The sequence below is a fragment of the Rhincodon typus genome, chromosome 14 (genome assembly GCF_021869965.1).
Source record: "Rhincodon typus isolate 14 chromosome 14, sRhiTyp1.1, whole genome shotgun sequence".
Lineage (NCBI taxonomy): Eukaryota > Metazoa > Chordata > Chondrichthyes > Orectolobiformes > Rhincodontidae > Rhincodon > Rhincodon typus.
This window is the reverse complement of record NC_063345.1, coordinates 19,729,500-19,756,709: the sequence shown is the minus strand read 5'-3', so window position 1 is coordinate 19,756,709 and position 27,210 is coordinate 19,729,500. Positions and strand designations below refer to the sequence as shown.

The 27,210-nt window shown below is 39.3% G+C and overlaps 1 protein-coding gene across 1 annotated transcript in view; it reads left to right on the top strand.

Annotated features, from left to right (window-relative positions):
- abcb7 (ATP-binding cassette, sub-family B (MDR/TAP), member 7) overlaps nt 1–27,210 on the top strand; it is a 56,375-nt gene that overhangs the window by 23,968 nt on the left and 5,197 nt on the right. Inside the window, exons 9-13 of the mRNA XM_048605282.1 lie at nt 3,788–3,945; nt 4,188–4,351; nt 12,983–13,112; nt 17,983–18,154; nt 26,211–26,314. Coding sequence (XP_048461239.1) covers nt 3,788–3,945; nt 4,188–4,351; nt 12,983–13,112; nt 17,983–18,154; nt 26,211–26,314 — 728 coding nt within the window. The remainder of the gene's footprint in view (nt 1–3,787; nt 3,946–4,187; nt 4,352–12,982; nt 13,113–17,982; nt 18,155–26,210; nt 26,315–27,210) is intronic.

Here is a 27,210-nt window from a genome sequence, read left to right as displayed (position 1 = left end):
CTTCACTGTGGCTGGGTGAAAATCCTGGAATTCCCTCCCTATTGGCATTATGGGTCAACCCACAGCACATGGACTGCAGTGGTTCAAGAAGACAGCTCACCGCCTCCTCCTTGAAGGCAACTAGGGATGGGCAATAAATGCAGGCTAACCAATGATGCCCACATCCCGCAAATGAATTAAAGAATTAGCCTGGCTCTCTGGATCACTAGTCCAGTGACAATACCAAATGCCACCTCCCCAGGCAAGGTCCCATTCAGCTCTTTGTATTCTTCTGTGGATGTCGTTGACTAAGTTAGAATTAGTTGCCATCCATAGTCCTCTGAAAGCTGCTGTCCGTGTACTGTAGGTATACTGTAGTGCTGTTAAGGAAGCCCCAGCCAGCATTTTGATCCAGCAACACTGAAGCAGTGTGGTATAGTTCAAAGTCAGGATGGTATGTGGCTTGCTGAAGAACCTGGAGGTGGTGATGTTCCCATGCGTCTGCAGTCCTTTTTCTCTAGGTGGTTTGGGGTGGGGAGCTGATGTCTCTGTTGTCAGAGTAGATTTAACAAACATAAAGATAGGAGGAGGCTATTCAGCCCTTTGGGCCTGCTCTGCCATTCTTCTCGATCATGGCTGATCATCCAACTCAATTGCCTAATCCTGCTTTCTCCCCATAACCTTTTGATCCCGTTTCCCCAAGTGCGATATCTAGTTGCCTCTTGAATACATTCAATGTTTTGACATCAAGTACTTCCTGTGGTAATGAATTCCACAGGCTCACCACTCTCCTCATCTCCAACATAAATCGTCTACCCCGAATCCTCATACTGTGACCCCTGGTTCTGGACACAACCACCAACGGGAGCATCCTCCCTGCATCCAGTCCTGTTAGAATTTTAAAAGTCTCTGAGATACCCCCTCATTGTCTGAACTCCAGCAAAAACAATCCCAACCTAGTCAATCTCTCCTCATACGTCAGACCTGCCATCCCCAGAATCAGCCTGGTAAACCTTCGCTGCACTCCCTCGAGCAAGATCATTCCTCCTCGGAAAAGGAGACCAAAACTGCACTCACTATTCCAGGTCTGATCTCACCAAGGCCCTGTATAACTGCAACAACACATCCCTGCTCCTGTACACAAAACCACTGGCAATGAAAGCCATTTACCTTCTTTACCGCCTGCTGCACCTGCATGTTTACCTTTAGTGACTTTTGCACAAGGATGCCCAGGTCCCGCTGCACACTCCCCTCTCCCAATTTACAGCCATTCAGGTAGCAATCTACCATCTTGTTTTTGCTTCCAAAGTGACGTCAACATTTATCCAAATTATACTGCACCTGCCATTGATTTGCCCACTTAACCAACCTGTCGAGATCATGCTGAAGGATTTCTGCATCCTCGTCACAGTTCACCCTCCCACCCAACTTGGTATCATCTGCAAACTTGGCGATGTTAGATTTTGTTCCCTCATCCAAATCATTAATATATATTGTGAATAGCTAGGGTCTCAACACTGATCCCTGTGGCACCCCAAAAGTTACTGCCTGCCAATTTGAAAAGTTTCCATTGATTCCTACTCTGTTTCCTCTCTGTCAACCATTTTCCTAACCATCCCAATACACTTCTCCCATATGCTTTAATCTTGCACATTAATCTCTTCTGTGGGATTTTGTCAAATGCTTTCTGAAAGTACAAATATACTACATTGACCAACTCCCCCTTGTCAACTCTACTAGTTAGATCTTCATAGAATTCCAACAGATTTTTCAAGCATGATTTCCCCTTCATAAATCCATGCCAACTCTGTCTGATCCTGCCACTGCTTTCTAAATGCTCTGCAATAAAATCCTTGACAATGAATTTGAGATCTTTCCCCACTGCCAATGTTAGACTCACCGGTCTATAATTCCCTGTTTTCTCTCTACCTCCCTTTTTGAATATTGGAATGACATCAGCCACCCTCCAGTCAGCAAGGACTATTGCAGAGTCTATAGAATCCTGGAAAATGACCACCAATGCATCCACTATCTCTAAAGCTACTTCGTTAAGTACTCTGGGATATAGATTATCAGGCCCTGGGGGGATTTATCAGCCTTCAATCCCAACAATTTTTCTAGCACCATTTCTCTCCTAATATTGATCTCCTTAAGCTCTTCCCTCTGTCTAAATCTTGCATCATCCAACAGTTCTGGTATCTGATTTGTGTTTTCCTTTGTTACAACAGAACCAGAGTATGTATTCAGTTCCTCAACCATTTCTTTGTCCCCTATTATGCATTCCCCCATTTCTGTCTGTAGGGGACCTTCGTTTGTCATTACCAATCCCTTTCTCTTCACATACTTATAGAAACTCTTAGTGTCAGTCTTTATATTTCCTGCAAGCTTCCTTTTGTACTCAATTTTCCACTTGATCAATCCCTTGTCCTTCTTTGCTGAATTCTAAACTGCTCTCAATCCTCACATTTATTACTTTTCTTGGCTAATCTGTATGCTCCTTCCTTATCATGCTGATACTATCTCTTATTTCCTTTGTAAGCCATGGATTGGCCCTCTTACCCATTTTGCTTTTGTGACAGACGGGAATAAACAGTTGTTGCGGTTCCCCCATGCATTCCTTGAATGTTTGCCATTGCCTATCCACTGTCATCCATTCAAGTATGACCTACAATCTATCAAGGCTAACTCGCCTCATATCCTCGTAGTTTCCTTTATTAAGGTTCAGCACTCTAGTCTCCAAATCAATAACCTCACTCTCCATCTGGTTAAAAAATTCTATCATGTTATGGTCGCTCTTCCCCAAGGGGTGTCTCAGAGCTAGATTGGCAATGATTCCCTTCTCGTTACATAGGACCCAGTCTAAGATGGCCTGCTCTCTAGTTGGTATCTCCACATATTGGTCAAGAAAACCATCCCATATACATTCCAGAAATTCCTCCCCTATGGCATTGTGGCTAATTTGACTTGCCCAATCCAAGTGCAGATTAAAACCTCCCATTCCATGATCACCAATGTTCCCTTGCCACATGCATCTCTAATTTCCTGTTTAACGCCATTCTCAACATCACTGCAGTTTAGGGGTCTATATGTGACCATTATAAGTGTTTTGGTGTTTTAGATTTGGTGAGTTGCTGCATCATGTAAATAGTGCACATTATTGCTGCTGTGTGGCAGTGGTGGAGAGAATGAATCTTTAAGTCGATAAGTGGAATGGATGTCAGTAAAGCTAGCTGCTTTGTCCTGGATAGCATCAAACCCAGAGTATTTGAGATCACACTCACCCAGGCCAATTGAGAGTATTCTGTCACACACCTGACTTCTGCCTTGTACATGGTGCACCAGCTTTGGTAGGTGAGGTGTTAGTCCCTGCATAATTTCCAGCTGATGACCTGGTCTTGTAGCCACAGTGTTTATATCATTGGTCCAGTTCAGCTTTAGGTCAGTGGGAAGAACCGTCCTCCTTGGGGCATTGATGGTAATGCTATTGGATGTCATGAGATGGTTAATTAGTTAATTCTCCCTTGTTGGAGACAGTCACTGGCTTGCACTGTACGATGGAAAAATTGCATGCCACTTATTAGCCCAAGCCTGAATGTTCAAGTCTTGTTGCATATGGATGTAAATATGTGAGAAATTAAAAATGATCCTGCTTGTTTTGCAATCAAGTATCTCTTTTGCTTAGTTAAATTCACTGTATTTTGCTATTTAATGCAAGTATTATGTAGTAGTAAACTCCTGTTCAAGGTTTTTGTTAGGACTACAAGTTGAATTTATATACAAGTTTATTGTAATACCCGTTCTTTTGTAGGTACACTAACAGTTGGAGACTTGGTGATGGTGAATGGCCTACTTTTCCAGTTGTCTCTTCCCTTAAATTTTCTGGGCACAGTATATCGAGAGACACGGCAGGCACTAATAGACATGAACACTTTATTTACATTGCTAAACGTTGATGCAAAGATCAAGGTAATGTGGCACAGTTGTTGAAAGTCAACATCTCGATGTAAGACTCTAACTTCCACATTGTTAGCCAGAAATTTTATTTGTACTCTATGAAATGCAACTTGAAAGTGCTTAATAATTTGAGACCTTCAGTTTTTAAAATGTCCCGATGGGAAATCAGATGCAAGTCATCTAGTGTCTTTTTGTTTTAACCTTTGTTGCTCTTAGTTCAGTAATACAATTTTGTTTTTTTGTTGGGCTATTAGGATATAGAAAAGGCACCTGCACTGCAGGTTTCTCCTGAGAAATCTACAATCACTTTTGAAGACGTTTGCTTTGAATATATCAATGGTCACAAAGTCCTTGATGGAGTATCATTTGAAGTTCCTGCTGGGAAGAAAGTGGCAGTTGTAGGTGGGAGTGGTTCTGGGTAGGTAGTCAGTTACGCTATAATCTTGCCAATTCAAACTTTTTTTATTTGAAATATTTCCTCCACTTTATTTGTCTCCAACATTTTTATATGTTATCTCTCACATGATTTTGTTCCCTTTCACTTGTATATTGAATCCCTAGCTGTTTCTCCTTTTTAAATCCAGATTTGCTGCCCCCTGATTTTTTTAGATTCAATAATTGATCGAGAAAATGATGGAGGGACTTTTCCGGTCAGTCCTCCACCAATGCCATTTATCATCTTTTAGTTTCCTCTTAATTTGTAAATGAGCTACTTGGAACTAAATGTTCTTGTTTTTGTTATTATTCATTAGCAGCTAACCTCTAACTAACAAAACATTGAGGGTAACATTCTGTAGCATGGGTGTCCAGATCTATGTTACACGCACACATTTTATAAAATCAAAAAATATAGCTACATGTCATAATTAAGAAAGAACAATCCAGATTATTGTGAGATCCAAAGCTACTCTCTGATTCCAACAATGAATTTAATTCTCATGCTACTGACACTTACTTCCCCAAGCTGTTTCAGAACGTTTGCATCAGCTCTTTATTTGCAGAAATTTAATTTCAAAGCCCACCATCACCTAATACGTTAATTTCTATATTGTGTCCTCCCCTTGCCTCCACTACACTTAAAGGGAAGGTGGTGATGTAATGGTAATGTTACTGGATTAGTAATCCAGAACTCCAAGCTAATGTTCTAGGCACATGGATTTGAATCCAACCATGGCAGATATGGAATTCAAGTTACACTAATATCTGGAACTAAAAGCCAGCCTAATGGCAATCAGGTAACCACTGTCAATTAAGTGTTAAGACACCTGGTTAATGATGTTTAGAGAGAGAAATTTGCGCCCTTGTGTGACCTACATGTGACTTGAGACTCACAGGTTAACTCTTAACTGTCCTCTGAAATGGCATTCAATTGCATCAAATCACAGCAGAATCTAAGGAAAGCAATGAAGTTGGCTGGACAACCTGTCATCTACGTAGGAACCAACAATAGCATACCCAACCCTGCAGCATTCTCATCATGTGAGGGCTTGTGCCAAATTTTGGGACAGCTATTCCACAAACTAGTCAAGCAACAGCCTGACATAGTCATTGTCTGTAAGATATTATTGTCCCAGACTGCCACCATTGCTGGGTATACACTGTTCCACCATCAGAAGCAAAGTGGCGGCACAGTCAGAAGAGAGTTGCCCTTGGAGTCCTCAACGTTCACTCCAGACTCCTAATGTAACCAGATAGAACTTGTTGATAACTACTCTCAAGCACCACCCCAGATAAATCGGTACAATTGTAAGCACCATTTGGAGGAAGCAGGGTGCTCAGTATTCCAGAAGGGGACTTCCAGTGTCTTTTATGAAAGGCTCAGTTGTACCACCACTATCTGAGCTACCAGAATCCTAAAAGACAGCTGTTAGACTGGCTGTGTGTCAAGTGGATGGGGAACTAACACGAGGGAAAAATCAACTTGACCTCATTCTTACCAAACTACCTGTCGCAGATGCATATATCCATGATCCTGTGGGGAGGAGTGACCACAGCTTAGTACTTTTGCAGACCAAGACCTGCCTTCACATTTTGAATTTAACACACTAGAGGTTCTGTGGTACTACCACTGTGCTAACTGGACCAGACTTCAGATAGATTTCGCAACTCTAAATTGGGCATCCATGAGATGCTGTGGGCCATTACCAGCAGAATTCTATTTGATCACAATCTGTAACCTCAGAGCCTAGCATATTTTCCCTAATGTCAGTACCACCACACCAGGGTATCAACCATAATTCTATGAAGAATACAGGAGGACATGTCAGGAGCAGTACCAGGGATAAAAAAAAAATGAAGTGTCAGCCTGGTAAAGCTGATGAACAACACATGATGCAATCAAAAGACTAAGTGGTCTCTCACCAACCGATCAGATCAAATCCTGCCACATCCAGTTATGAATAGTGGTGGATAACTATGCAACTAATAGGAGATGGAGGTTCAGTTAATGTAACATTTTCAACAATGCCCTAGCAAAGTTGGGGTCAGTAGGAATCGAGGAAGACCCTCCTCATGTTGAATTCCTACCTAACATAGAGGAATATTATTGCAGTTGTTTAAGGTCAGATATTTCAACTCCAGGAGTTCATCAGGGTAGTATCCAAGACCCATCCATCTTCAGCAATGACCTACCGTCCTTTCTGACAGGATGTTTGGCACCATTCACAAAACCTTAGACACTGAAGCAGTCAGTGTACATATGCAACAAGACCTGAACAACATCCAGGCTTGAGTTAATACATGGCAAGTAATATTGCGCCGCAAGTGCAGGCAAATGTTCCTATGCCTTAAGGACTACAGCATCTGAAGAAGGCTGCTCTCCACCACCATCTCCAGGGCATTTGGGAATGAGCAATAAACGCCAGCCAAGCCAGTGATGGCCACGTGCCAGAAATGAATAAATGTTCTTGGCAAACTTTCTTTCCTGTTATTTTATATGTGCATGGGTTTTCTTCAAAATTCAAATAACATTACCACAAAGCAGAAAATATAATGACGTAGTCTAATGCGTCAAAACAGATCATTCAACCCACCATTTCATGAACTTTCTCCTGCTGTCTTCATTGAACTCTTACTAATTCTGATTGAAAAGTCATAGACCTGAGATGCTTAGTCTATTCCTCCTTTTGCCAGATGCTTGACCTGCAAAGAATTCCAGCGTTTTGTTTTTATTTCCTATTAGGAAATTTCTGTTCATTTTCCCTTGTGCTTACATAGTTTCCCTTAAATGCATCAATGCCATTTACCGGAGCTGCTACTTGCAATGAATTTCATATTCTAGATACTCTTTAGGAAGAAGGGAAACCTTCATAACTGTTGATATTATTAGTGATTTTAATTAATTATCCCTAGTTTAGAAATCTCCCATAAGTTGAAGTGCTTTGACTTTGTTCACACTATCAAACCCTTTTATATTCTTGAAGACCTCTGTTTGGTCACCCCTCTGTCTTTTTCTAGAGCAAGAGTCTGTTTGACCTTTCCTGATAGAAATACCTTTACAACTTGGTACGTTTCAAATAAGACCTTTGTACACCACCTTGGGTACATCTCTTCGCTTTCTATAATACGGAGTCAGAACCGTGCATAATACTGCCAATTGTGGACTAACCCAGGTTCTATACATATTTAATGAAACTTGTCTGTTTTTTTTGGAATTCTGTTCCACTAGGAATGAAACCCAGTGCTTTGTTTGCTCATTTTAATGGTGTTATTAACCGTGTTGCTACTTTCAGCAATTTGTGTAATCCACATCCCTTTGCTCCTCTGTCATTTGACACTTATTATCCAAAACAGGCCATGACTTTCTGCCAAAAATGCATCGCCTCACAATTGACTGTATTGAAATTTATTTGCTACTTACACACCCACTCTACAAGTTTATTAATGTCTTGTATTTTGTGGCATTTTTCCACCGTGTTAATTATAGCCCCCAAATTTGGCATCACCTGCAGATTTTGAAATTGCAGTTCTAATTCCCAAGTCCAGAATTTTTCTGTAAATTACCCACATTGGTGAGTGTGAAATACATTCTCATTTTTGGCAATCTGTAGTTACCCATAATCCTCAACCCTGTTTTCTGCCTGCTGCCTGAGTCTGCATTCTCTGACCTGAGTCATAGATCTATTAGGAAGTACCTTTGCAAAGATCTTTTTGAAAATCTAAGGATATTATACCCAATGATCTAGCTTTGTCTTCTCCTTTTTTGCTACTTGGCAAAAATTTGGTATTGTTGGTCAATATGATCTTTACTTTTGGAAGCTAATTTTTTCTTTAATATCCATGTTCTGTTGTATCTTTTAGAGACGATTCTGCAGTGTATTCTGCATTATTTTTAAGTTGACTTGACTTTCGTTCTCTGGATGACTTATTCAAATATTTTAAAACCGAGCGTATACCCCAAATTATACTTTGGGTGAGGGATATCAATATCTACCAGTAAGAATAGCTTAGTAGAACCATTTCTGATTAAGTTGGTTGAGACTTAAAGAGCATAGCTACTAGTCTTGTGGCAGCTGATGAGAGAACCAACAAGAAGGAAGGATCTACATGACTTCATCCTCAGCAATCCAGCTAATGCAGATGTGTCCACCCATGACAATAATAGGAGTAACCACTGCAGACCATGGTGACTAAGTCCTGCTATTACCTTGAGCATACCCACTACTATTGTGCTAAATTGGCCAGACTTGAAACAGATATAATAACTGAAAATTGAGCATTCGTGAGGCATCATAAGTAGAATTGTATTCAATCACATTATTATGGTCTGGCATTTCAGCCTATTGCTCGTCAAGCTATGGGTGATCGACCCTGATTTTATGAAGAGTGCAGGATAGCATTCCAGGAGCAGCACTGGGCACACCTTCGTACCAGGGATAATCCCTAGTGAGCCTTCTCTGAACTGCCTTCAATGAAATAATATATTTTCTTAGAAAAGGGAGACAAAACAGCTCTGGATGTTGTCTCCACAGCACCAGTTGCAGTAAAACGTTCCTACTGTTATACTACAAACCCCTTTTAAATAAGAGTCAACATTCCGTTAGCTTTCCTGATTACCTGCTGCACATGTGTACTAGCTTACTGTGTTTCGTGCACAAATACCCCTAAATCACTTTTGTATTGCAGTTCTGCGTCGTTTTTCTCCATTTAAATAATATTTTCTTTTATTCTGCCTTCCAAATTGAACAACTTCACATTTTCCCACCCTATACTCCATTTGCCAACATTTTGTCTACTTAGTTAACCTATCAATATCTCTTACTAAGCTGTTTATTTGCATCTCTTTCACAACCTGCCTTTACAACTATTTTTGTGTCTTCAAGTTTGGCTGCAATATGTTCACTTCTTTCCTCTAAGTCATTAATATATATTGTAAACATTTTATAGTCCCAGCACTGATCCCTGTGGAAGCTCACTGGTCACAAATCACCAACCTAAAAGAAATCCCTTATCCCCGCTTACTGTTTCCTGTCCATGAGCCAATTCTCTATCTATGCCAATATAGGACCTCAACACCGTGGGCTCTTATCTTAACCTTTTGTGAAGTACCTCGTTGAATACCTTCTGGAGGTCTAAATGCAATACATCTAGTTCCCCTCTAACCACCCTGGCTGAGACTTCTCAAAAATCTTTCCTAAATTAGTCAGATGTTTCCCTTTCACGAAGCAAAGCTGACTCTGCATGATTAGGTGATGATTTTCCAAATGTTTCGCTTTAACTTCTGTAATAATTGATTCCAGTTCTTTTCCAACAATAGATGTTGTCCTAATTGGCCTTTAGTTACCTTTGTGTGTCTCCCTTTTTGAATAGGGGTGTCACATTGACAGTTTTCTAATTCTCTGGTACTTCTCCAGAATTAAACAGTTTTTGGAAAATTACAACCAAGTGCATCCACTATCTCTCTGGGCACCTCTTTTAGAAACCCAGAATGCAAACCATCAGAGCCAGAGACTTATCTGCCTTTAACTGCATCAGTTTGTCTAATACTAGTTCAGTGATTGCAATGGTACTTAATTCCTCCCTTATATTCTTTAGTATTAGTGGAACATTCGAGTTATTCTCTGCCATTCCCTTGTTCTCCAAAACCATTTCCCCAGATTTATTTCCAAAGGGTCTATGTTCACCTTGACCCCTCTCTTCCTTTTTATATGTTTAAAGAGATTCTTCGTGTCAGTTTTTAATCTTCCTTGCTAGTTTGCCCTCATGTGTTTATTTACTGTCTTTTTTATCTTTTTGAACCTCCTTTGGGTTCTGAATTTATCCCAGTTTTCAGGGCTGTTACTGACTTTGGCCTCCTTTATATGCTTTTTCTTTCAATGTAATACTCTCCTTAACTTCCCTGGTTAGCCATGGTTGGTTTATCCTTCTCAGAATCTTTCTTCCTTGTAGAGATATTTTTGCTGAGTCATAAATTATCTCCTTAAATGTCTGCCACTGCTTGCTTATTGTCATTCCTGCTAAACTATTCATCCGTTTCACTTTAGCTAACTCTATCCTCATTTTCACTGTAATTCACTTGTTTCTGACCCAAGTTTCTCGCCCTCAAAATATTCTGTCATGTTATGATCACTAATTCTTAGGGGATCTTTTACTCTGCAGTCATTTATTAAACATGTCTCGCTACCCATTACCAGGTCCAAGACAGCCTGCTCCCTGGTTGGCTCTATGACTTATTGCTGTAGGAAACAATCACTAATGCACTGTGAATTCATTGTCATGGCTACCTTTTCCAATTTGATTAACCCAATCAACATGAAGATTCAAGTCACCCATAATTATTGCTCTATTCTTATTGCATGCTCCCGTTATTTGTTGATTTAAAGCCTTTCCCACAGAGTGGCTAGTGTTTGGGTGTCTGTGCACTACTCCTACCAATGTCATCATTCCCTTACTATTTTTATAACCTTAGCCCAAATGGATTCTCCATCATCTTGGCTTAGATCATTTCTCTCAACTGTCTTCATTTAATTTCTTCTTTATAGTGTTACCTCCCCAGTTTTCCATTCCTCCTGTCTCTCCTAAAGATCAAATATCCCTGAATGTTAAGTTCCCAGTTTTGATGTCCTTGTGACTGTTTGTTTGTTTCTGTAATGGCTACGAGGTCATATTCATTTGCCTTGAGTTGCACTGTCAGTTCATTTACCTTATTCAGAATGCTTCATGTATTGAGATACAATGCTTTAATTTTGTTCTATTATTGAGTTTCTTTAATGTAATATGAAATTCACACATTCTGTCCCTTTCTTTTTATTTTCTGGTTACAATCAATCTATCAGCAACCTTTCCTACCTTCCCCTTCGCCTTTTGATTTTATAATTTTCCGTGCAGCTGATCCCACCTCCAACTATTTAGTTTAAAGCCCTAGTTATGCGATTTGTCAGAACCCTGGTCGCAGCATGATTCAGGTGGAGCCCATTCCATTGGATCAGCGCTCTCCTTCCCCAGTGCTGGTGCCAATGACCCCCGAATTTGATACCATTTCTCCCACACCAATCTTTGAGCCACATGTTTGCCTCCTTAATGTCGTTGACGCTGTGCCAGTTAGCTTGTGGCTCGGATGGTAATCTGGAGATTAATACCTTTTTTGGCTCTGCTTTTTAATTTAGTCCCTAGCTGCTCATACTCCACCAGCAGGTCATCTTTTCTTCTTCTACCTACGTCATTTGTACCTACGTGGACGAAGACAAACAGATCATCCCCCTCCCAATCCAAGTTCCTGTGCAGCCCAGATGAGAGACCCTGATGCAAGGCACCAGGCACGCAACACAATCTTTTGAGACTCTCAATCCTGGCTACAGAGATTAATGTCAATTCCCCTGACTATACTAATCTAGTTACAACTACATTTCTCTCTTCTGCCCTCTCTTAACTGGCTCCTTTTACCACAGCGCTATGATCAATTTGCTCATCCTATCTACAGCCCCAACTCTCATCTGCACAAGGAGAAAGAATCTCAGACCTGTTAGAAAAGCTCAAGTGCTGATGCTCCTTCAACACTACCTCCTGATCCCTCTGCCTGCCTCACTCATAGTCACACCCTCCTGTACATGTCTACTGCCCAAATTCGACGTAGTTAATCTAAAGGGTGTAACTGCCTCCTGAAACACAGCATTCAGGTAACTCTCTCTCTCTTCTCCACCCCCCACCCCCCCAATTTTTAATTCATTAACGAGGTGATGGTATCACTGGTTAGGCAGCATTTATTGCCCAAAGGGCATTTGAGAGTCCACCATATTGCTGTGGGTCTGGAATTGCATGTTGGCCAGACCAGGTAAGGATGGCAGTTTCCTTCCCTAAAGGACATTAGTGAACCAGATGGGTTTTTCCAACAATCGACAATGGTTTCGTGGTCATCATTAGATCCCTAATACCAGATTTTCCACTGCGTCGCAGTGTTTGAAGCTCAGAATCCAGCTCATTAATTCTGAGCCCTGAAGCAACCACCACTTGCTACAGATGTGGTCACTATGAACCACAGTGAGGTCTGCTAGATCCCACATCATGTTGAATGGCGGAGTGTGATAGAATGCTTTCCGCTTGCTTGGATGGGTGCAGCTGCAGCAATATTCAAGCAAGACTCTGACCAGGTCAATGCAGCAAGCTTGGGTGGCACTGTATGCACCACCTTCAACACTAGTGCTATGGGTGTCCCTATAATCCAAGGACTGTACAGGTATTATAGTTTTCTCCAGGGCATTTGGCTAGGGGGAAAATGCTGTCCTAGCCAGTGACACCTAAATCCCAGGATTTTTTTTAAATCTAATTGTCTGATGCTGTTGTTATTACCAATGAATTTTGATATATGTCTTTGTCCTTCTATCTCCATCTACTTTATAGGTGTATGGATGAAACCAATCTGGAGTTGAGCTTAAGTTTGATTATCTCAACTACCTCTTTTCTGTTTTGGCTGAAATTAGAAAAAATAAAGTTAATACTTATTGCACCTTAATATTTACTGGAGATGGCCCAATTTATAGTACCATTAGTAGATTTGACTCCCCTTTTGACATGCACCTTTAAATAATTCTACAATTTGTTTTGTATGGTACAGGAAAAGCACAATAGTGAGGTTGCTGTTCCGATTCTACGAACCTCAATCAGGAAACATTTATGTGGCTGGTCAGAATATTAGAGACATTAGTTTGGAAAGCTTGAGAAAAGCCATTGGTGTCGTACCACAGGTAAAGAAGATTTTGTCCAAATGTTTTTCAGGTCTCACTGTGTAGTTGTGTTTTAAAAGTCTTGTTTAAGCAGTTGCCATATACAGCCTTGATATGAAGGAATGTCTAGACTGTCTATGTAAATTTGATATATGTGAACAGTGGGTGGAGGGAGAGATGCAAACTGCCATACTCATAATTCACATAACAGTTGTCATACTGGAGTAAATTGCATTAAATTCATTGCTTTCTTAAAGTCGCCACCCAAATTGTTAAATGATTCTGGTTGCACAGTAATGGTCTGAAATATTCTTGCTTTGGGCAAGCTGAAATTCTGAAAGGGCAAGCCCAACTTGAAGCTGACTGCAATGACAGATGGCAGGCTGTTGTTTTTCTGATTTAGAATAATTTAACTGCATAAATATATTAACTGTGTTGAATTGTTCCTGTGGATTTCACCCTGCATGCTAATCTTCTGAGGGTTTGAAAATGAGTAAACGGTGTATGCAGCAAATCTTCACGATCTAGTGCATTTTAAAATTCTGAAGCATTGAAGTTTTGCCCAGGCCACAAGGTGGAGTGTTTAAATGCTTCAGGCTCTCTATAGAAGCTTCTGTCTGCTGTGTGAAGAGTCAGATAGTGGTGGCAGGCTGTGACTTGGTTGTTGGCTCATGTTTCTCAAGTGGTGTCAACCGGAGCTTCTCAAATTGTGGGTCTCAATTCCCCAGTAGGGTGCTGAGATGAGCTTTTGGGACCACGAGATAATACTGGCTGAACTTGGACTGGTTTCTAACAGCTGCGAGGACACTTCAAACACTTGCATACTTCTTTTGTCTGTGTGCCTACATAATGGACTGCTAGCTGAAGCTCGATTTACTTCTGGGAAAAAGCCAGAGAATTAATAGAACAGGTGTATACTTTTAGCGGAACCCTGTCTTTTTATCAGCTGTCCCCCCCACTCAACTTCTTCTGTTTTCCCCAATCCCCCAACCCATTCAACCACTAAACCTGACACCTCTCCCCATTCACTCAACAACTCCTAGCCCCGACATTTTCACTGCAGGGTGTCACAAAGTCGGCATTAAAAAGAGGTTGCACCATGAAAAAGTTTGGGAAGCACTGGTGTAGCCTCTGAAGCACTTTGGAATATTTTTCAATGTTAAAGGTGCAATGCAACTCCAAGGTAATATTTGCGTTCAAAAATTAACTTGAAAGATATATAATGTGTGCATATACCTTTTCCATTGTGATACAAACATATAAGCAAGGAACAAGAGTAGGCCAATTCGCCCTTCAAGCCTGCCCCACTATTCAATAGGCCATGACTGATTTTAATTTCAACTCTAAATCGGGTACATGCAGGAATGTAATCATTCATCTGCTTAGTAATCAAGAATGTCTCTATCTCTGCCTTTAAAAATATTTAAAGATTCTGTATCCATTTCCTTTTGGGAAGGGAAGTCCAAAGACATTCAATCCTCTGAGAGAAAAAATGTTTCTTCTTTTCAGTCTTCAATGTATGACCCCTTATTTTTAAACCGGTATCCTTAGTTCTAGATTCTCACATTTAATCTTAGTGTATTTCATCATAAACTGATTGAATGAATGTCATAGCACTGCATTCTAATGTGTACCTATTTACTCTGTTCTATGATACATGACCATATAAGCCTGGAAAGTTCCAGCTTCCATCTCTGGTATTTGTAGATTTTGCTGATTCTGTTGATGACTTTATCTAACCCAATGTCTTTGGGGCGAAAAGGCAGTAAACCTGTTTAGATTTCTGTTCTTAATCTTGCCTGGTATTGACTGGAAAGGATAAGATTGAGGTTTTTGTATGGTCAAATATCCTGCTTGAATTCATCAGTTCGTCCAATGATTTTGCTAAACAGACACTGCAATCTTTGGAGCCATGCTTTAAGAGAGAAAGCGATGTTATGGAAGAGACTACCATTGATTATAGTTAGTGACAATGACCTATAATAACCACTCAAAAGATACTTGAATGCATCATCGTATCTCACCACTGCTGTCAAGTTATGTAAACACTCTTTGAGACAAGCTTTTAAGTTGAGTCCAAAGTTTTTATTTTTACAAAATCAAATCCTGAAATATTTTTCATATTAAAACTAGATTCTCTTCCTGGCTCCAGTTTTTATTACTGGCCAAGTCAGATCCCAAACTGAAATCTGAATTGATAGATCCTATCAGGTTTTCCACTGAAACAAGCCTACAATGCTGCAGATTCTGTTTTAACAATAAAACAGAAGTTTATTGTACACAAGAAATGAAAATCAAAATAGAATAAACTGAACTATTCATTTATAATGCATGTAAAGGTTTCATAACACGGTGAAATAAAATCCCAAAAGCATCACTTTACAGTGCTCTCTCCAGTGACAATTCCCTTCTCTTTCACATCTATACGGCTTAATCTAAATGTGGCTTCAATTCCCTGTCATTAGAATCTGACAGCTGCTATCAGACAACTGAGCTGAGACTTTCTCAGCTTGTAATACCTTCCCAAATACTTTTGGTCAGAACCTTAAAACTAAACTGCTTACACTAAGGTAGTCTATTTCTTAACTGTTTTAACCCATGTCCTTTAGTCAGGAGCAACTGTTTTACTCCCATCCGGCTTCTGCAAAACCTGCCAAACTGGAACCCAAAAACTTTTTCTAAACTATGGTGATTACCCTAATCAAAAGAAATAAAAAATCTCTGACCTTCCAAACCGAAAGCCTAACATTAAATTCTTTATTTTGTCCATAAAAACACACTCAGTGAAAACACAACCCCATCACACATCAAGCACACATACTTTTTTAAAAATTGAACATGGCTTCAGAAATACTTATAAATTGATCATTAAACTCCTTAAGACATAGCAAAACCCACATACTGCTTGCTCAATCCAAACTTGAAAATAAATGATATCAAAATTTAGATAAGTCACATCTCTTAAATTACAATTGATGTATATGATAAATTTTATTTGAACTTGTGACAATTCCAAATCCTGAAAGAGAACTTCGAACAATGGTAATCAATTGAAAGGACTGCACTATCAACACATTTTTAATCAGAAACTTTATTGTATGTTTAAAAAAATTAAGCACTAGACACCTGGCATGTATAACTATAAGTTAGTGTTATCAATCCATTTTCCTGGAATCAACCCAAAGGTATGCTACAGCTCTTCAGAATTTACCTGAAATTCTCCACTGTTTCCAAGCAATTCTTGGAGGTGTGAAATTTCTTGGAAGCACACAAACGTATGAACAAGGAGCCCTTCAAACATGCTGTACTGTTCAATAAGGTCATGGCTAATCTGATTGTGACCCCAAATCTACATTCATACATTTTGGTGACAATCTTTCAAACTCCTTGCTTACCAAGAATTTATCTACCGCTACCTTAAAAATATTCAAGGACTCTGCTTCCGCCACTGTTTCATAGAGAGAGATCCTAAGACTCAACCATCTGAAAGCTTACTATCTGTTTTAAATGGGCAACCCCTGATTGGCAAAATATGGCCCCTTGTTCTAGATTCTCCCATAGGAGGAAGCATTATATCCACATGGATGTCAAGGTCCTTCAGGGTTTATACTTCAATCAAGTTGCCTCTTACTCCTCTGAGCTTCAGTGGATAGGAATCTAGCCTGTCCAACCTTTCCTATGACACCCTGGCCATTCCAGGCACTAGTTTAGTACGCTTTCTCTGAAACATTTCTTCAGCATTTACATCCTTAAATAAAATGGCCTATGTGATGCATAGTACTCCAGATATGGTCTCCCCTGTGCCCAGTGTGTAGCATAATCTCCTATTTTTGTATTCCATTCCTGTTCTGTTAAATTATGTTCTATTAGCTTCCCTAATTATTTGCTGTACCTATATACTAAATGTTTGTGCTTCATGCATTTGGACACACGGACCCCGCTGCAGCTCAGAGCTCTGCAGTCTCTCTCTATTTAGATAATCTACTGTTTTTTTCAATTTTCCTGACAATGTGGACAATTTCATATTTTTCCACATACTCCATTTGCCTCATCCTTGCCAACTCACTTCAGTATCTTTTTGTAACTCTTGTGTCCTCTTCACACCTTAGTTTCCTACCTATCTTTGTGAGGTCAGCAAATTTGGCAACTGTAACTTCTGCCCCTTCATCTCAGGCATTCATATCAATAGTATGTAGTTGAGATCCTAGCACCTATCATGTGACGTACCATTCATTGGATCTTACAACCTGATAAAACCATTTGACACCTACCCCTCATACCTAGTAACTAGCCATCCTTCTGTCAATATGCTGCTCCCTACCTTGAGGTTTTATTTTCTGCAATAACCTTTCCATAAGGCACCTTATTACAAATTATGGAAATCTAAATGCAATGCATCCACCCATTCGTGTTGTTGGAGTTGAGGGGAATGAGAGAGTATGGTCTTGACATAGAGGTTCAGCCATGATCATGTTGAATAGTAGTGAGCTCAATGGGCTAAATGGCCAACTCCCATTATTCTCTGAGAGTCAAAATAAGATCATTTACTTGTTTCTACAATTAACTCTTCATCTTGCTCTTGCCTGAATTTTCCCTGACACCATTCCTTAAAAGTTTAGAGGAGACTATATCAAATGGTCACTTTAGCAGCGAGTAACTGGAACACTTTGTCAAACATCCATTTTTATTCCAAGCAGTGGTGAAATTCTATGTATGGTGTGTCTTTGAGGTCAGACAATGATTACTGCACTGGAAAATGTAAAGCAGCTTAATTTGTGTATGCAGCGGTTAGGTGTTTTAATGTGTTATGGTTTTGCATATGAAATTAATATAATCAGTCATCATTCATTAGTTTTGCAGTTGCTATTGCTTTTTGTTTTTTGACTTCTAGGATGCAGTCCTATTCCACAACACCATCTTTTATAACCTTCAATATGGGAACATTAGTTCAACGCCAGAAGAAGTATACAATGTTGCAAAGCTTGCTGGCCTTCATGACTCTATACTCAGAATGCCAAATGGTTATGACACTCAGGTTGGTGAACGTGGATTAAAACTTTCAGGTGAGTTCAAGGAAGACTGGAAATTGTGATCGGAGGTACTAACCTTATCCCCCATTCTAAATAGCTTCGTTAATATTTGGAACAGTGCCTTGATAATTTTTTGAGATACATTCTAAACTCCAGACCAGCAGATGGGGCTTCCTACCAAGGTGACAATTTGAATTATCTATTGTGTGTATGTGGAAATAGTACTACTTTGGGAACTATATTAATAGACAAATGATTAAATCCAGCTGCCATCAGACGCACTAGTCACCATCACTCACAAAGAGTGCCATAAAAGAATAAATGGTTAGAAGGAAGTGTTAATAAAAGAATAAATAGTAGGAAAAATAGTAAGTAAGTAGTAGGATTGAGTACCAGGAATCAAGTCACTTTGAATGTTTGTCAACTGTGTTGAACTGAATGTGTGCACAGCAATGGCAATAAGCAATATAGATATTGCCAGCTTTGAATCACCCTGTGAAGCTACTGTTCTCTGCTCAGCTTGTGATGCAGCAGAACCCTAAGGCAGGTTCTTAATCCGCTTCATTTGCATGGTTGAGATTAGCTCTCCAAATCTTGAAACATTGCAGTGTAGAATGAATTGAGACCTTACCTTAGAGTGGAGTTATCATTTTTGCATCGCTGAAGCCAAAACCACTTACATAATATGTTAGAAAAGTGACAATATGGATACATGAACACCAAGTAGCCACAAAGAGAAAAGACCAATTCTCTCTTGTCTCACTACACACGGACAATGAGGGACATGAATTCGACTGGGATAACACACCCATAATCACACAATCCAAACAGACACACCAGGGAATTCCTGGAGGCCTTTTGCTAGTCACAAATTTTGCTAGTCACATCCATATTGCTGGCTGATGCTGCGATTTAAAAATGCCTAACTGCATCCAGAAGTATCAAGAGTTTTCATTTTTGATTAGATATGTTAGTCGGAAATGCTCCCACAAAGGATTTTAGGTTTGAGGTTGTAGACCTGCTCGCCAAGCCACTGGGTTTGGTTGCAAATGTTTCGTCACCCTGCTAGGTAACATCGTCAGTGTGCCTCCAGTGAAGCGTTGATGGTCTGTCCTGTTGTTATTTATGCACTTCGGTGTGCTGGGGAGGTTCAGTCTAATTCATTGTGTTTGATGGAGTTTCGGTTGGAATACCAGGCCTCCAGGTATTCCCTGGCGTGTCTCTGTTTGGATTGTGTGATTATGGGTGTGTTATCCCAGTCGAATTCATGTCCCTCATTGTCTGTGTATAGTGAAACAAGTGAGAATTGGTCTTTTCTCTTTGTGGCTACTTGGTGTTCATGTATCCATATTGTCACTTTTCTTCCGGTTTGGATTTTAGAGATGATGTTTGTTTGTAAGTGAAATTATTTAATAGGTTAAGAAATGTACCATTTAGTAACGAAACAAATATTTTGGGAAACTATATCATGACTGATGAATTGGAAGGAACTTAGACTTCTTTCACGGTTTCCTCCTCTAGTTTTCTGACTCTTTCTAATTCTTTCTACCCTTCCCAAACCCAGAGTAAGTAATATGAGGTAAGGCCAAAATGCATATGTTTTTATCTTAATATTTTAGATAAACTGTACTGTGGAAATTGTTAATAAACTCATTCAATCCATCAAAATCAGCAAGCTTTTAACTTATAAAGACCCAGAATTTTTTGCAGGGGAGGAGATACAAATATGTTTTTGGCAGTTCGGTGGTTTCAGAATTCAAGATTGTTTGTTTTGTTTTTATTTTTTATAAACTAATTTCAATATTTGCAGAACTCGTAGCTACACTTGTTAAGCTTTTTTTAATTGTGGGTATCTTTTGTACTTAGTATATTAGTGTCTAATGTAACACACATTCCATTCTAACAGGAAATAAAAATACAATTTAGTAACTTGGCTTTGTTTTGAAATTCGGTCAATCATTTCAGTAACTTTGCAAAGCTTACTGAAGCAATTCCTAAATTTTGCCTCTAACATCAAGTGGTTAAGAAACTTAGTCAATTGGGATACATGTTTCTACTGTCAAAACAGACAGTAGTTTCTTCACACAGAAGATCCATAACTGTTCGATAAGCATTCCTGTCCAAACATCTATAAATAAACCTGTCACCAACAATAAATTTGGTTGTTGTTTGTATGTTGTACTGAATAAACATATGTAGCCCTAAAACAACACGCACATTCAAAATGTGTGAAATTGACACTTGCCTTGGAATAATATCTGAATCTAAAGTATCCTATCAGGATAGAGATATTGAAGGGACCGAAAAATAATGAAAGTAGTGACATACCATTTAACGTAGGAGGAGTAGTGGGTAATTTGCTCAAATAAATTAAGTTAAGCTTAATCATTAACTGCATCAGTGTAAATTGCTGTTCAGTGGTAGACTTGAACAATATATTTCTGTTTAAATAACTGGTAGTCAGTCATATAGTATTTTAAATAAACTCTGAAAATGTGATTACTATCTTTTGCTTTTTTGAGAATGCTTTAGAAGAAAGCAGGGAAAGTACAGTTCTGCATATTCTCTCTATCAAATGTAGAATGATGTACTGTTCTTTTGTAAGGATTATGGGTATTTACTTGATATATAAACTTGAAAATATGTTTCTCAGCAAAAAAACCCATAAGATCATATGGTACAAGAACAAAGGCCATTCAGCCCATCGAATCTCCTCCACTATTTGATCATGGCTGATATGTTTCTCAACCCCATTCTGCTGCCTTCTCCCCATAATCCTTGATGCCCTTACCAATCAAGAACGTATCTATTTCTATAGATTTCATGTCTTGGCCTTCCCAGTCTTCTGCGGCAGGGAATTCCACGGATTCACCACCCTTTGGCTGAAGACGTTTTCTCTCATCTCAGTTCTAAAGGGTCATCCCTTCACGTTGAGGCAGTGCTCTTGGGTCCTAGTCTCTCCTACGAGTGGAAATACCTTCTCCACATCCAATCTATCCAGGCCTCTCAGTATTTTGTAAGTTTCAATCAAATCCCCCCTCATCCTTCTGAACTCCAAGTATAGACCCCGAGTCGTCAACCACTCCTCGTTTGACATACCCTTCATTCCTGAAGGATCATTCTCTTAAATCTCCCCTGTATCCCTTCCACAGCTCACCTGAACATTGCATTTGCCTTCCTAACTGCCAGCTGAGCCTGTATGTTAATTCTTATGATAATCCTGAGCCGAGACTCCCGAGTCCCTTTCTGCCCCAGATTTCCAAAGCCTTTCCGCATTCAGAAAATAGTGTACGCTTCTATTCTTCCCACCAAAGTGTATAACCTCTCACTTTCCCACCTTCCATTTGCTACTTCTTTGCCCACTCTCCTAGCCTGCCCAAGTCCTTCTGCTTCCTCAACACGTCCTGTCCCTCCAACTAACTTTTGCAAACTTTACAACAATACCCTCCATTCCTTCGTCCAGATCGTTAATGTATAACATGAACAGTTGTGGTGCTAATACTGCCTCCTGCAGAATTTCTGGTCACTAGCCTGCCACCCTGAAAAAGACCCCTTTATCTCCACACTCTCTTAGTCAGCCAATTCTCAATCCATGGCAGTATCTTGCCCCTCGTATTACGGGCTCTTAATTAGCAGTTTCCTATGTGGCTCCTTCTCCAAGGTCTTCTGAAAATCCAAATAGATCACATCTACTCTGACTGTTCTTTATCTAACTTGCTTGTTACCTCCTCAAAGAATCCGAGCAGATTCGTTAGGCATGACCTCGCTTTGATGAAGTCATGCTGACTCGGTCCTGTTTTACCATGCACTTCCAAGTATTTTGCACACTCATCCTTAATAATGGACTCTTAAAACTCTTACCAGCAGCCAAAGTTAAAAGGATCAGTTGTTTTGTTTTTATTACAACTTGAAGGAAAAGTTGAACTGTGGTTACTTATTAGTTTCAGGAGAGCATGTAAATTTTTTGAAAGGTGGATTTGATAGTTTTGAGAGATTACTTGGTGCTACGTGCTTTTAGATTGAAAACTCGTCCTCGTGGTTGCTTCAACCCTCTGAGTGGACAAGACGTAACAATCGTACAAAATCTTTTAGCTCAAGCCAAGACGTAAGTGTGAATGACCAGCTATTGAATTGACTATTGCCATGGTCAGTAACAATATGATTATCATCGCCAAAATCTTGACAAAGACCTGAGAAAGTCAACCTTTTTGTTGGGACTTTTTTATCAATAACATTCCTAAAGAGAGCTATTTATACTTTCTGATCTTTTTGTGAATGAGTTTGGATTTAAAGGGGGTGTAGTTTGTTTGCATATTAGTAATCCATCTTTGTCACATGTTAAACAATAAGATTTTTATAATTTTTTTGTGATGAAAGCTGGTATAAGCTTCTTTTATCTTTGATACTGGATAACAGTAGGGATTAACCATCGTAGTGATTAAATTGATTATATTTCACATTGTGATGGTTCGTGGAGTAGTGGGGTTTGAATTCTGACACACCTTCCATCAGGGCCATGCCAATTTTTATTCTGCAACGCAACTGCCCCTTGATCTGACGATAACTAGCCAGGGTAAAGAGATTTTGCCAGACATCTTTGTGATTGAACAGGCCAAATCTAAAGCTACAGTCTTTGGCTTTTGTTTCTATCTCTGCTGTTGCTCTGCTTCCATCATTAAGACTTTGTCCGTGAAGCTAAATCATGCTTTGAATTGCAATTTGTCATCATTATGAGCGATTGATAGCAAATTCCTCTCAGCCATTAAGGTCAATGCTGCTCTGATTCAAGGAGAGTTTCAGACTGTCTTTGAAGCATTTTCTTTATCCTCCTTGGAGTGCTGACCATATGAGATTTGAAACAAAGAACAGAGCCCTATGTATTAATATATGTAGTTTCCAGTACACAGAAGGTTGTCATACTATTGAGTCCAACCGACCATCCTAAAGTGATATTGACCACAAACAGGATGCTGCCGTCAAACCAGAAAGACCTTTTGTTTGTTAAACTAACGAAATAATGTGGTACCGGAATTTCAATGCTGGCATAATACTCCGTACGTAGGCTGTATGCTCCAATGACTGGCATATTGTATCCAATCACCTGTTACTTTGTCTGTTTGTAGCGAGTAAGATATGGATCATACCTAACCAGCCCATGCTTGGAAGTTTCTAAACAATGAGTGTTAACTTGGATGTGATTCTGCGATTGGCAACACTTGCTGGATAATCGTGTGTGTATGTGGGAGAGAGAGATTATGCGACCGTCACTTTGGGGTTCTCACTTCAGCGTGCAGTGTGGCACAAGTCCATGTAATGGACACCGTATATATTAATGCATAGGCCCCTGATCTTTGCAAACACAAATAACAGATATTTACTCAGCAGAATAGGGTACTGCCATTCTCTGGTTCTCATCACAGACTAATACCTTGGTCAGCCAGCGTCAACATGTCTAGTTTAAATTTTAGGCATTAACTGGTGAATTCTCCATGACGATGCCTTTACCAATCAAAATCCACTTGCCAACTAATAACCAATCAGTCTCTTGTACACAATAAATGTTGCTTTCCCTTTACATTAGCGTTTTTGCAAATTGTCCTGATGAATACAAGATGAGCAACTTTGACAAAATAACTTTTTTCAGCAATACTGGCTCAAGTATTTTTGTGTATGTGTATCTAAAACAAATCACTATTTTACCTTAAACATTACTTTTTTTAAGTCTGTACTTGAGTACTAGAAACTTGACTCCATTTCCATGTTTCTATGTAACTCGTGAAAACTGTACAAAAAGTGGAAATTGAGTAGGTTGGAGAGTTCTGTGATGAGCAATGTTATGATCCCAGTTGGTGTGTTTAGAGACAAGTCATATACCAAAGTGAAATGTGGCTTGATAGATCATTTTATTTTTGTTTGTGAGGTGATCTTTCACTGAAACATGTATACAATGCTACAAATTAGTTTTGACAATAAAACTAGTTTATTATGCAAAAGAAATGAAGATGTGATAAATTTAAAATATATATGGCATATTTGAAATCCATATTAAAATATAATCCCAATAATCTCAAAAGCACTCCTTTACAGTGTGCACACTAGAGAATTCACTATTCTATTTGATCTTTTGGGCTTAGTTTAATTGTGGCTTCAATTCTCAGTCTTAAAAATATGATGACCCCTGTTTTGAGTCTCCGTACAATTGAGTTTAGAATTTCTCAGCTTTAAATAACCGATTAGGGTTTTAACCAAACACTTCCAATCTGGAACTTTAAAACTTAACTCGTTACACTGATAACTTATATTGTTACAATTCTAAACTAAACGTCTCTTTCCCTTTACCCATCCGTCCAGCTTCAGCCGAGACTTCTGCAAACTGCCCAACTGAAACCTAAAAACTTTCTTTTGCAAGACATGCATGTTCCCCCTAACTGGAAGGAGGACAAAAGCAATCTCTGACCTTCCAAATTAATGCACAATTGTTTACTTTGTTTCCTTGTAAAAACTTTTTTCAATGCAAACAAATTACTTCTCACCTTCAAGAGAAAAAGTTGATTTAGGATTAATGTTATAAAATCACCATGGCTACAACAACACCTACAAGTTGATCCCTAAACCCCTTCAAACACACTAAACCCCTCATGACACTGGCTCACGTCTAACCTCTAAAATAAACGGTATTAAAATGTAGATAAATTATGCACCTTGCATTTACAATTGTTAGGCAGAAGTAAACACAATAAGGGATAAATGTGATGTTTTTCCATCTGTATTTGCTTGTCTGTTTAAAAACTGGAGGCTGTGATATTTATTTTCTGTTACACTGATGCAGCAGGGCCCTGAAATAACAATTAATTGCATTGGCATTACTCTGCTTGCAAGAGCACATTGAGCCCAGGCAGAGTATTGAAAATGCAATTTTTGTTTTTCTTTGATCAATGAGAAAAGTGTTTTTAGAGATAATCATTTCATGTTCCTTGGTATTTGAATGCAGTCTTGAGTTGAACATTTTTCCTTGAATTATATAATTCACCTGGGGTATCAATTCCCGGATATTAGATCATATTATAAAATTTTAAAACCGGCAACAAGGAAAGGAAGATATTTTCCTCCAGCCTCCCTTGATCTTTTATTGCTTGCTATTTCCTCCCCCTGAACATTCCATATTTTCACAAAGCAACACTCTCACTTGAAAATAATAGGGATTAGTGTTTTGTTTGTTTGCTTAATTCAGCATTTGGACTTGCAGCTAAACCACTGAAGAGTAACCTTTATTCAAAAGCAAAATACTATGGATGCTACAAACTGAAATAAAAAGTAAATGCTCTAAATTTTCAGCATCTCTGGCAGGATCTGTGGAGAGAGAAACACGCTTAACGTTTCAGGTTAAGATAACAAGATGTAGAGCTGGATGAACACAGCAGGCCAAGCAGCATCATAGGAGCAGGAAGGCTGACGTTTGGCCTAGACCCTTCATCAGAAAATGATGCTGCTTGGCCTGCTGTGTTCATCCAGCTCTACACCTTGTTATCTCAGATTCTCCAGCATCTGCAGTTCCTACTATCTCTTAACGTTTCAGGTTGTTGACTTGTATATTTGCATGACTTGTGATGTAACTTGCCTGGTTCTTTCAGATGGTGTATCTGTAATCTGCCATTTTAATGGAGGAGCACACTACATTTGAAGCTCTAACTATTTACATTGTATAGCTGTCCTGATGCAAAATGCTGGTTTTCCTGTAATATGCAAGAGATGGCTGTTCTTAGAAAACACTACATCCTCCTAATTCCTTTCTAACTCCAGTCTCATTGAGGAATGTCACAGAATCCCCTATGTGGCAAAAAACCATGTTGATTGTAACTGATCCAAATAGTAAATTATTTTGCGAAATAGTTTAACCTTCACATTACAATGTGGCATTATATGAAACCAATGGGGAATATAATGACATTTCATAGTCTTTTAACTTTTTAGTCATTTTTTTCTTTTCCCTTTACCCTTAAGTACTATGTTTGTAGAAGAACTGAAGCATTTTAAATGGACCTTTTGTCATTCATAGCCTGAGGTCAATGTAAACTGATGTCTCTTTCAGGAGGAGAAAAGCAGAGACTTGCAATTGCTCGAGCAATTCTAAAAAAGCCCCGCATTATCTTGTATGATGAAGCTACATCATCTTTGGATTCCATCACTGAAGAGGTATGCCATTGATGTTTCTGGTCAAATATCACTTCTTTTCTGTTCCCTGCCACACAGTTATAGCAATTTCTCCTTCACAGCACATGAATCAAACGCCCTTTTTGTAAATCAAGATAATGCAGCCTTGGAAGTATATGGCAATTTTTAAACTATTTACTTGCAAGTGAATTTGACCTTCCCCATTCTCTTGGAGATGAATTGGGGAAAATGGCATCAAGGTGAAGATCATAGAACAGTATGGCACAGAACCTTGCCCTTTAACACACCATGTTTACGCCGACCATGTTACCATTCTAAACTAATCCCATCTACCTGCACATGCTTTGGATCCCTCTGTTCCCTGCCTGTTCATGTGATTGTCTAAATGCCCTTTAAATGTTGCTGTCATATTTGCACCTACCACCTCCCCTGGCAGTACATTCCAGACACCTGCCATCCTTTGTGTAAGAAAAAACATGGCTCACACATCTCCGTAAAACTTTCCGCCTCTCAGCTTAAACGTAAATACCCTCTAGTATTTGATATTTCCACGTGGGGACAAAGACTCCGACTGTCCACCCTATCCGTGCCTCTCATAACTTTATATACCTCAATCAGGTTGCCTCTTAGCTGATGTCACTTTAGCAAAAGCAATCCAAATTTGTTCAACCTCTCCTTACAGCTAATCCAGACAACAAAAGTCTCTTTTGTATCCTCTCCAAAGCCTCCACATTCTTTGTGTGGTGTGGCAATCAAACTGCACACAGTACTCCCACTGTGGCCTAACTAAAGTTTTTTTATACAGCTGCAACATGACTTGCCAACTTCTACTCTCAGTGCCCTGAGCAATAAAGGCAAGCATGCCGTACGCCTTCTTTACCACCTTATCCCTTTGTGTTGTCACTTTCAGGAATATA